The 12,497-nt window shown below is 29.1% G+C and overlaps 1 protein-coding gene across 1 annotated transcript in view; it reads right to left on the reverse strand.

The window, feature by feature from the left end:
* The window catches only part of LOC129965625 (uncharacterized), a 44,510-nt gene extending 33,527 nt beyond the window's left edge, over positions 1–10,983 (reverse strand). The window contains exon 1 of the mRNA XM_056079684.1: positions 10,835–10,983. Coding sequence (XP_055935659.1) covers positions 10,835–10,838 — 4 coding nt within the window. The 5' untranslated portion in view covers positions 10,839–10,983. The remainder of the gene's footprint in view (positions 1–10,834) is intronic.
* Between the last annotated feature and the right edge of the window lie 1,514 nt (positions 10,984–12,497).

The raw sequence follows: 12,497 nt of genomic DNA on the forward strand, positions 1-12,497 counted from the left end.
GAAAGATGTTTACATTTAACAATAAAGTAAATTCCGGAAACACGTACATCTTTCCGTGTCTCCCTTAGAGTTAGAATTGTGGAAAAACGGTCATCTCTGACTGAATACGATACTGAAATGATCAGTACGGACATCGCAATTTCGAACCTCGGCGAGATGATCAGAATGACACACGAGCCATCATTCATATCTTTAAAATTCCACACCATACAAAAGCAAAATACTTGAACCTAAACATCATATTTAACTTTTAACGCTCCTCTACCACCCAAAACCTAATGATAGGCTTGTAATGCTTTGCTAGTCGCAATCGCCGGTTAAATTCCTTCAAAGGCAATACAATTACTTCGATTAGCAATCAAAATTAGTAATTCCAATCTTAGTAAAGTTTCTTTATTCGTTGAATAAAAAATTGTATTCTAAGTGTTCTTAACCTAAAGTATGCCTGCAATTTTATGTCCTCATAGCACTATCATTAAAGAGTTAAAGGTTAATAGGTCCACTAGCACTATGAATCTTTGTTAGAATCTGCATTCAAACCAAGAACTTCCTGGTTTTGAAATAGGAACCTTAACTACTAAGGCACTACGACATTGCAACTGCAATGACAATACTCATTTGAAATAAAGGTATGCATTATGGCAGGACAACCAAAAATATTTTTTAATTCATATTAGTTTACCTTCATAGTATAATAGAAGGGGGGGGGAACAGCATTTTGGAAAAATGCCTGCTTTCGATGATGAACTCAATATTGTTCCAGATTTTGTGTAAAGATCACATAAATTTCGCATACATCACTCATACGCATTTGAATTATTATGCGTCGATGCATATACAAATGTATAAATCCTAAAGTATTTTTTAGGAACTACAGCTTGGAAATTCGTTTAAATCAAGAATGTGAGTTTTTCTTGCCTAAAATCAATTTTTAGTTGAGGTATATCAAATTTACTAAGACGAAAACAAATTCGTCGAATTTCGAGCAGACGCCATGCTTGACCAACATTAAAAATATGAAGATTGTATTCTCTCAATTGCCGCTAAATTCGAAGAAGGCGTCAATTTGAAAAAATTCGAGCTTTCACGAAATTCTTCGAATCTCGAGCAGACACCATACCTGCCCAGTATTAAAAATGTACATGTTGCGCTCTCGAAATCACCATCAAATTCATGCCAGAGTCGATTCAAAAATAAAGAGTTGCCCCCCTTCCCCTTCACTCACAGGAACGCAACCGCGTGTAGACATGACAATTCTGGTGGCGCCAAAAACACTGCGCGGTATGCATGTCCCAGCGCCCAGGTAATAGCTCACCTCCCAAGGCACACATGACCCTCCCCACCTAGTATTTTGGCATTTTTGTTGTCCTGTTTTTATTTGGCGGGCCAGCGACCTTGAGGCACGAGGTTCGACCGATCGCCTTGAACCTCGACAACCAAAAAACAACCGAGGGGGAAAAAAACTAGAAAAATAAAAAGAATAAAGAAAAAGAGAAGAAAGATGGCAGACGCAAAATGTGAGTCGCGTGGAGAGTGCGAGCAGGTCGGTGACCGGTTTGCTTCGCGCGCAGCAGAGAGAAAAAGGGATTCTCGGTTGAAAGTGTGCTAAGTTCAGCGGTCTCTCAACTCGTGGGTGCCGTGCGTTCGAGCGTCTTCATTCATAACGCACTCGAAATGATTAATGTACGTTACTTTTGCAAGGAAAAAAAATCTTAGATGATTTTTTTAAATAATAATATTTTGTTAATGATGTCAATATTTAACAAATATTTTTTAAGGAAGCAAAAAAAAAGCAGAATTGCGTAATTTACCACACATATGCAGTGGGATTTTGTTTCTTAAAATAAGAAAAAATAAAAAGCTTTTTTTTTTTTTTTTGCAGATTAATCTGTTATTTACTAAATTCTCACAAGGGAGAAAAAAAAAACTAATAAATTTATTAAAATTAAGCATTTTATTGGCCAGACATGAAGACTTATTCGGTAAAAAAAATTGCACGGAGATTCAACCTATAGTGAAAGCATCGTAGTCAACATTAGAGGTTTGAATCGGACATTTCATATTTGGTTTTTGAAAAGGCATTTTTAATTATATTGCAATTATTAGAAGAAAGCAAAAACATGCATTTAATATCGTCCAAACGTGCATAGATAAACTCGCAGTAAACAAAAGCAACGAATATTATTATAATACATGCTTAAAAACGTTTAGGTAAATTTATTAAATAGAAAAAACTATAGAAATGAAATTACTATAAAGCTTATTTTTTAAACAAAAGCAAAGAATATTGTTATAATGCATGCTTAAAAACATTTAGGAAAATTTATTTAATAACAGAAAAACTTATGGAAATGAAATTACTATAAAGCTTATTTTTTAAATTGTAACCCTTTTTTGGATGATTTCTTTCTTTTTTTTTTTATGAAATAAAGCAGAAAGATATAATTCATGCCCTAGATGAAAGGAATAATGTTCAAGAAAATCCTAATATATAATATAAAATAAATAATAAAAGACAGTATGATGGAAATATCCGCCATCATGCAAATTTATATGTTAAAAGCTCAGTACAAAATCTTCAATGTCCATCTCATCTAAATTTCCTCACGCATTATCACTTTTATTAGCAAAAAAATCTCAAATCGGTTGTAAAAAAAATATTCCAGAAATCCACGTTTTTTCCAACCACAACAAACAGAGGAATAACCTATAAAACCCGCTATAATAATTGTGACTTTTTTGTAACTGCAACGTTCCTTATTACGCAATAGTCATGAAAAAAAAATTGTTATCAACAACCAATTTACAGTACATCTGTTTTCAGTACAATTTTTTGTCCACTAAATGTTATGATGGAAATTTCCATCATCATGCAAAGACGCGTTAAAATGATGTAAAAACAGTTTATGCAAATATTAGAGCAATGTGACCGGAATTTTATTTATACTCAACTAAAAATAAAATTAATAGAACTTAGAAACCGATGGCATTGTACATGCAATTAATTTCCTCAGTGATCATTATTATAAATATTCCAACCATTGCTTATCAGAAACAAAAAAAAACAAAAAACATTAACAATAGAGATAGTCGGAAGACGAGCTCAAAAGTCGTTCGATATATCTAAAGTGCCGGACACAGCGACAAAAAAAAATCAAAGCCGACCTTCTCGAATTTTCAATGCGTTGGCAAAGGAAATATCTTGTTGAGAATGGCATCGCGAACAATTTTCAACCCGTTATGTAATAGAACCCCGGATGATGAGAAGTGAAGGCTACAGTCAAGGCTAAAATAGCGAGACAGCTCCATTTCATTCAAAGCAGGTACGAGAGAGGTAGCATCTGCAGCATTTCTGACCTAAAAATTTCAAATTCTTAACCAGTTTTCAATTTTTTTTAAATCGACTTTTTTAAAAAATGTATTATATATATATTACTTTCGAATGATTAAATAAACTAAAAACTTCTTTTAATGGAAATAGGATTCAAATTTTTGGTTAATGGCAAAAATGTTGAGGATATAACTAATTGAATTTTAGGCGGAAATTTAGCACATTTAATTTTTTTAAAATTATTTTTGGCAGAATGCCAGAAATAATCTGTATCGTAAATTTTTAAATAAAATTAAAATATAAATTTTTTAAATCTGCATCGTATATATTTCCTTATTGATAATTTTCAATAAGAAATAAAAAGTATGGTATATTTTTGATATAATGATAAAGGGGCAAAAATTTTAAATTTTCAAAAGGATTTTTTTAATAAAACTTGATATAGCAAAGGTTCTCCCCCCCACCTTCTTAATTTTTGGAATTTAAAACATTTAATGTATGCAAAAAAAAATTCACATAAACTGCAAAACAACATTACAGATTAAAAGTCCCAATTGATTTATTTGTGCCATTATTTTGCTTATAAGGTCAAAAAAAAATGTATCATAAGGTAGGTAGGTACAAAGAAAGTTATCAAAAAATTTTAACACTACATCAAATGAACAAACAATAGTTGGCGACAGCTGAAGGTGATAATATGTACAGCGCTATGTCTGTGTACAGTTAAATGGTTATGAATGAGATTCTAATACATTTTAGAATTAAATTAGAAAAAAATTCACGATGATGAATTATTGGATATAAAATAAAATATTACTTAGATTCATGTAGCTCATTTTATGACCCTAAAATGTCTAAAAAGTACATTAATCATTCACTAGCAATTAGATTGCTCAAAATTATGGATGCTCTATATCAAGCCGAGTAATCACCTATGAAATCTAATATTTAGTATATAGTTTCAGTAAAAATGCTAAATTCGCATCAAAGGTTAATATTTCGTAACTATTGCTCGTCAATGCCAAGTAATGCGTTCTCTAGGATGACATCTTTATGCGAGAAAGTTTTAAGGGTGACCACTTCTGTAATTATAATAAACCTCTCTCCATATTTTTGAGCTTCTTAAGCAATAAAACGAATCCTCGCACTCACAGTATCATTATAATCGAGTATACTTTTATCAATGTTAAGTACAATTAATTAATTATGCATCTAATTACTTTTCGGAGTCCAAAGAGGATGTAGTTCTAGTTTACGGCACATTTTTCCAGAACATCGTTATCTCGATTTCCTTAGGAAGTTCCGAGTTAGACAGGTTTCCGCTGTATTGAAAAGTCTGGGTTACATTTTTACATCATATTGCCATTATGCAAAGTGAATTAAACGAGAATATTTAACTCGCCAAATGATACCACCAATTTAGTATTCGAGAACTGTATGGCAATGTCCTAAACTTTTACATTTAAAAAAACGATTACAGGTTTTGCCATGGGCTTGTTGTAATCATGGTCCGGGGGGGGGGGATTATGCGAAATTACAGGTTAAAAAGTCTACGAATAAACACTACGCATTTTTCTAGATTAACTTCTTTTCATTCACCACCAAATACGATGACTTTTTTTACGTTTCTGTTATCTCGATATCCAAGTAAACCACCTTACCAATGGGTAGGCGGCATGTACAAAAACGCGCCAGCTATCATCGGTGTTTAAGATATACTACAGATAAAAACACGGTTCAACAACCTCGTTGTCTAACTTTTTAATGATGTGAACCGCACAGGGTCGTTACGTAAAGAGGACTATAATGAGTACCAATTTATAGGGGTTCTTTTTTCCAGAAATAATTTTCTTTTGGAGAAGTTTTGAGAAGAACAATGAACTTTCTATAACAAAAACTTTCCTCCTTTTTTTTCCCCCCTATTTCAAATTGTCACAAACCGAATTTATTATATATTCGGCCAAAATATTTTTTTTAGTTAACAATTTTTATATTTCAGCAAAAATAAATTATATGAAATTATTATAATTCTATGAAAAATGATAATATGTCCTATCTGTCGTCAATATCATAAACTGCAGATTTTATAGATAAATAACAACGTTAATTGCCTACGTGCGTTATAAACCTCTAATTACCTAAGGTCATGGTAATATATAGAGTAAATGCGAATCCGTATTAAAAACATCCATTAGTTATATTCGAACAAATACATTTCATAAATTTATTTATTTTGAATTTTCCATATTCTCTAGTAAATATACTTATGTATTATTAATGATACGCCATTGGCGAACAATAGTTACGAAAAAATCTGACAGCATGCGAAATTCGACAGATTTTTTTTTTTTTTTTTTTCTTCTGGGGATGGAGGAATGGGGGATAAATCACTGAGTGAAGGCTAATACACAAGTACCAAAAAAAAATCAAATATGTATTTCGGAAGCCTTTTGTCAGACCGATTCGAATAAAAATTTGATACAGAACATGAAAATTTGAACAACTGTTGTTTCAAATTCACATATCAATTTTCATACATTTCAGTCACTGCCTTTTTTGAGTTCACATTTATATGCTTGTGAATATACAGACTGATAAATGGTTAATCACTTGACATTTGTCACTTTTTACGTTTTTTCGGGGGTGGGGGTCCTCCTTCCTTTTTTCAAAATTTGCTTTCAGTGATTGGTTCGGAATATGATACATATTTATACTTTAGATAAATTTGTCTACCAAATTTTATCCATCTACTTCTCTATGTTTTGTAGTTATTGCATTAACTTATATTCGTAAAGCCAGACAGACTTCCTCTGAAGGGATTTCTTTTTACACTCGAGGGTGCTTAATTTGTCCCCTTCCCCTTCTTTCCTTTTTTTTTTTTAATTCTATTTTGATACATTCGCTTTTTCATGTTATGAAACACATATAACTGAGATTTGGCATTCTTTCGATCACGTTTTTTTACCTTAAATACAATCAATAAGGATATTTTAATTACAATCATCAACTCTTGCACAGAATATCTTTATACAATAGATAACTATAGAGAGTTGAGATTAATATGATGTTTATAGGTTGGTATACTCTCTATAAATTGCATTACTATTTGTTACATCACATGTATGATAAACATGTAGAAATCATTCAGGGCAGATCGTTGAACTTAAAATTATCATGTGTGGCATGGCAATCACTTCTTGGATAGATGTCAAAACCTAAAAGGTTTTACAAAAAATTAAAATTTGTTTAAATTAATAAATAAAGTTTTAGCTCGATAACTTCCGAACATATCACTACAAAATCCATTTTTATATCACTTAAAAAAGTGCTTTTCAATGACAAATCTTATTTCTGTGCAATTATTTAATAATTCTAATAACTTTTTAAAAAATATTTTGAATGCATTTTACAATAACAACTTTCATTGTTTTAATATCTGTCTTTATTTTTATATTTACCTACTTTTGCGCGTTTCGATGATATTAACCCCTTGATTACTATCGAGACACATATATATATATCCCACTAACCTTTTACAATTAATTTATACAGTGCTTAGAAAAGGCAGTTTTTTTTAAAGGGGAAGTGGGGGATTATTTAACCATGTTCCAACTTCTTTCTAAAAATTATTTAGAAAAAAAAAATCCAAATAAATTTGTCTTATTTAGAGCCTATTCACTTCACTCACGTAGAAAATGAAGAGAAAAAGAAATTTAAAATTCGTAGTCAAAGGGGTAAATGCTTTTTTTTTTTTTTTTTCATGTACTCGGTACCGCTGCTATATAAGTACATTTTAAAAATGAAAATAGAGGAATCAAACATAAAATCGTATCATTCTATGATGCTTAATATAAATGGTTTGAATCTCCTTTAAATGTTAACATCATTTCTCTGTTATAGCAGAGAACTTTTAAATATTGCCCTTTGCAGTATATATCATCCTTAATATATAGCAGATATTTTTAAAACTATTAGAAGATAACAATTCTGAGCCTTGTCTTTTTTTCATTTTAGATTAAATCCCATTTATATATTTTCGTCTGCTTTGGCGAATTTTTTTCACATAACGAAACTGCAAATCGTTTGGTATTGAGAAAACGAGCTTTCACTTTTAATTTCCTGACTGCTCTTTCAGCACAAATTTGAAATCAGTTTTAAGACAAAAACACTATCATTTAGATAATAATAAAATTTGCATATCTAAACTCCAAGAATGATTGCAATAAAACCTGTAAAGCTAGATATATCGCACACGATTTCTGAAGACATAAATCTTTACAAGCTAAGTTACAAGTCCAGGTAGATTTCTTCTCGAAGGCTATCGCAATACATTTATTTTATTGACACAGAAAGTTGCCGTGAGTTGCTGTTATGCAAGCTTGCGAGAACTTTCTCGTGCTTTCGATTTTACTCAACTAATGATAAAAGAAGAATTCCATTCTTTTTTTCTGCGATATACGATACAACATAATGGTATTTTTTTAAATAACTTATCATTTGTTTAAACAATAAAAACAATTGTGGCGGACGATTAAAATGGAAATTTATCTTTTTAAAGCTATTCATTTAATACTGTATTGTAAAAAAAAAATTGCGCCATATAATAAATACATAAAGGCAATGACCGGAAGATATTCATTTTCCAAAAATTTGACCTACAAAAATTAAGTCGGAATTCCGATATCGAATTGAAATTTCACTGTAGCCAATTTGTGCTCAAATAATACGTGTCAAGGCAATTTTATCTTAGAAATAAATATGCACCTTGTTAAAAGGAAAGGTACGATATACGTGCAGTTAATTTATAGATGATATGCGCAGTTATGATCGTCTGCAATTCATGTCACGCGAACTGATGCCATTAAAATAACGAATAATTATTTCTTTTTTCTGAGTAGAAAATATATTGATGCCCAATTAGTAAAAACTCTTAAATATGACATGAAATTGCACTTTTCTCTCACAAATATATTTTTAAAAAAACTGCAGCTAATTTTAAGTTAAAATGAGTCAATGAGGGAAAAGAGGAATAGGAATTAAGTCAAATGTCAAGTATGGAAATTTTCAATTTACAAAAGAGGTCTCAATATTATATACTAATATCCTTAACATATATTAAATTGATTTGACACTATCAGAAAATTACAATTTTTATTCTCAAACCTAGAACTAAATCTGAAAAATGTTATTTAATATATGAAATGTGTTTTTAATTAAATTATCAATATAGAAAAATCCATCAAGATATCTTAAACATATAATTAAACAAAACAAAAAAATGGAATTTCACTTTTCAAAAAGTTTATATTTTCCAAGTTTATTATAAAATATTTATTATTGGAAGATAATTTATAGTTTGATTTTTATAAAGTTATCTTAAAATTGCACAATTTAATTGGTATTGAACAACTACATGTTTTTTTTCAAATACTTAAAATGCAATTTCCAAATTCCAGACAATAATCCAATTTTGCCTTTAAATAAAACTATGGTATATGGGAAAGGGGTGCATAATAAGCTAAAAGTGGAATCTCATTGTTTTAAAATTTTCATGTATAAATATAATTTTGATTGTTTACAATTCCAAATCTTACTTTTTCACAATTGCATTAAAACAGCTAGTCAATATTTTAAATGTTTTAGTGTGGCTGCTTTAATGCCTTGTTAAATTCTTTAGAAATAAACAATGCTATAAAAAGAGCAATTAGAGGTAATCTTAAAGAAAATTAAGCTTAATTTACTATAGCCTTCTTCTTTTACACTCATCATCATAAAAAAAGAATAAATAGTCGACTTCATTTAACAAAATCTCTTATATAACTATCATTTGTTTTTTAAATATCATTAATTAAAGTTATATTTTCTTATTTTCTAACTAGTGATTAAGAACAAAAAAATTCCAATAGAAATGAGATTTTTTAAAAAATTATCACAAAGAAGTTACACATTTAAAAAGTGAAATAAAAAAACAGCTTACTAAGCATAACAAATTCTATAAAACATATATTCTCTATTTCAATTAGATAAATTTTGAATAATCAAATTATTTAAGTTGTTAAAATGTGCCTGAAAAAATTCTTTAAATTTCTTTAGCTTAGTTTTGTTTTATTTTATTGATTTAAAATTATTAAATTCAAATGAATTAAAGGAATTATAAATGCTTTACTTTTATGACATATCTTCTTTAACTGCAATTCGTTTAAATTTAAAAAAAATTGTTATTATTGGTTATACTTTGATTTTTTTAAATTCTGATTTTTAGATTAAAAAAACAAAAATATTTAATCCAAAACATAGCAAAATTAAAATTTAAGAATTCCAATTTTTAATAAGGAACAATTTGGTTGTTTGGTTATCTTGGAGATTTATAAACAAAAACAAAATGCAAATAAATTTCAGAAATGAAATTCATATACTATTTTTTTACTAACATATAAGCATTTTTTTTTATTCTACTTATGAAAAAGAAATTATATTTAATTATTTTAACATAATTACAAAGTTAGTGTGTAATTATTTCTATCCTATGTTAGTAATAATAAAATTTCACTATCAATCAAATAAAGAATCTTATTTTGGTCTAAATAATCTAATTTTTAAAGACTTTTTTAACCATTAATATTGAAATATGGTGCATTATATACATTTATGGTTATGGGTTACGTAATAAAAAAACCCATAATACAATTAAAGATTTTTTCATGCCATAAGAATTTTAAAGAATCACAAGAACAATAATAAAGTTTCTTAAATCGTTAATTCTTTTAGCATTGGCAAAATTACTGGAATTATTACAACAATTTTACATCCAAGGTTACAAATGACTTAAAATTAACTAGAATGTATATAATACAGAGCAAGAAATATTTATATCAAAATATATATATATCATAATTTATAAACAGTAATGATTTTCTTAATTCATAATTATGAACTCAATAAACTTCCATATTCAAACATAAATCTAAAGTTTAATTGTCCTTCATTAGATTGCCACATTTTTGCTTTAATTTTAAAAGAAATTCAAAATCACTCTAGTAGAGCCTTTCCGATCTTATATTTTTCTTTTTCGAAGAGAAATTAATTTAATTAAAAAAAAAGTCATACGATCAAGTAAAGATAAAAATTTATGGTCTGCATATTGAACAGACTTTGCAACGAATAATAAATTTTTAAACGCTATTCAAATACACAAAGTATTTGGGTTAAACTTTAACAACAGATTAATTTTCAAAAAATACTGTAAGGATAATGAAGCGTTTATCTAAGACAGACATCACGTGTAAGGGCTGATGACTTGTCAAAACAAACATCACGTTAAACGATCGTGACATCGACATCTTGGCGTGAACTTTACACCGTTTCTACCTCGATTCTAAAAGAACATAATCGTTTCCCAACGGAGATACAGAAGTACATAACAGATAACACAGTTACAAATGACAGTACAGTAAACAGTACTTTATAGCTAGTGGCAGGGAGAAAAGAAAAATTTGAACTTACGCATTGACTGTAGAGTACACACGGACAGTATAAGAGGAACGCTCCAACGTACGGCCGAGAGTTCAGGTTTGAATGAAAGAATCAAACAAAAGATCACCGCGGCTTGAGGTCGAGGATATATAGAGTTTGTGACGTCACGTCGCAGACGAGAAGGCTATTGATGTGAAAATATGTACCGCGAAATTACGCCTCCCCTGACGTCAAAGTGTCGCCTATAGGTAGCGCATAGCATTAAACACCGAATATCAAAATAAAAAAAAATAATAAAAATAGAATATCGAAAAAAATATATTCTTTTTGTTTTGTTAGACAACCGCTAATTTACGTATACGGATAATAACAGGAAAAGAGAAATATACATAGACGTATTTTGGAAGGCAGGCTTTTCTTTTTATAAGTGTGTGCGTCCGTCGCAAATGCGGATGTATTTTATTTTTGATTATTATTATTATGGCGCCATTTAATACACGTGTTGTGAAAATGTACATGAAATAATTTTTTTGTACGATTTCGATTCTAAAGAGTTAATTATTTGTTTATTTTCATATTTTTAAATGTCTGCTTTCTAAATGCCGCTCCGATTTGCATGGAAAATAAGTGAAATTTCGCAAAGATTTAATTAAATAAATTAACAAAACTCTGTGGGAAAAAAATTATTTTAAAAAAATGCCATTTTGATATTAAATGGAATTTTTTGTTTGTTACTATTTGTTGTATATTTAAATGGAAAATATTTTTTTTTAATTACCGAAGAGAAAAGGAATTTTTATACAAAATGTAAAAATAAATATTCCAAATTGTGAAATAGTTCTGAAAGTTTATTTTACAGATAATTATTTTAATTTTTAGAATTTCAATTCCATTTTTACTATCAATTAGAAGAATATTTCAAACATTTTCGTGCTAAATTTCATAATGGTAAAATGCCTTCAAAAGTTGATTGAAAATTAGTGTGAGTTTATTAATTGATTCCGTTACAATCTAAAAAAAAAAAAAAAAAAAAAAAAAAAAAAACGAAAGTGGTCTTTCCAAAACTTTTTTGCATACTCTCAAATAAAAGTGTCATCTCAAAAAACGACTTGCATGGAATTGGCGTACAATAGTTACGAAATATTAACCTTTGCCTTTGCATTTATTGTATCTATCGTGTCATCTTTGGCGAGTTTTTTTTTTTTTTAAGATTAATCCGTGGTATGCAAATAATAGTGTCTGAAAATCAAATTTCTGTTTTAGACGCGTTTCTCTCAACTGACTGAAAGAAAAATTTGGCACAAAATTATATTTGTAGTTAAAAAATTCCAAACCAAAATTAATATATTTAATTCAATGCATTTTTTTTTTTTTTTTTTTTTTGAACTACCGCGTTTACCTATTTTTGAAGGTACAGACCAACAGATGGTCAACCCCTCATTGGATATGGCTTAAACTTTGATTTGAGGTACCTACACTGTAGATGTTAAATATGTGTGCTAAATTTCATCCACCTAGTTCGTTTCGTTTTGTAATTATCATATTAACTTACACTCGAATATCCGGACAGACAGACTTCATCTGAACGGATTTCGCTTAAAATTTGATAGAAATCTATAAATTTGATGTAAAGACCTCGTACTAAATTTCATCCGTATAGCTCAAAGCGTTTTTGAATTTACATTGCCGCAGA

The sequence above is a fragment of the Argiope bruennichi genome, chromosome 4 (assembly GCF_947563725.1).
Source record: "Argiope bruennichi chromosome 4, qqArgBrue1.1, whole genome shotgun sequence".
NCBI lineage: Eukaryota > Metazoa > Arthropoda > Arachnida > Araneae > Araneidae > Argiope > Argiope bruennichi.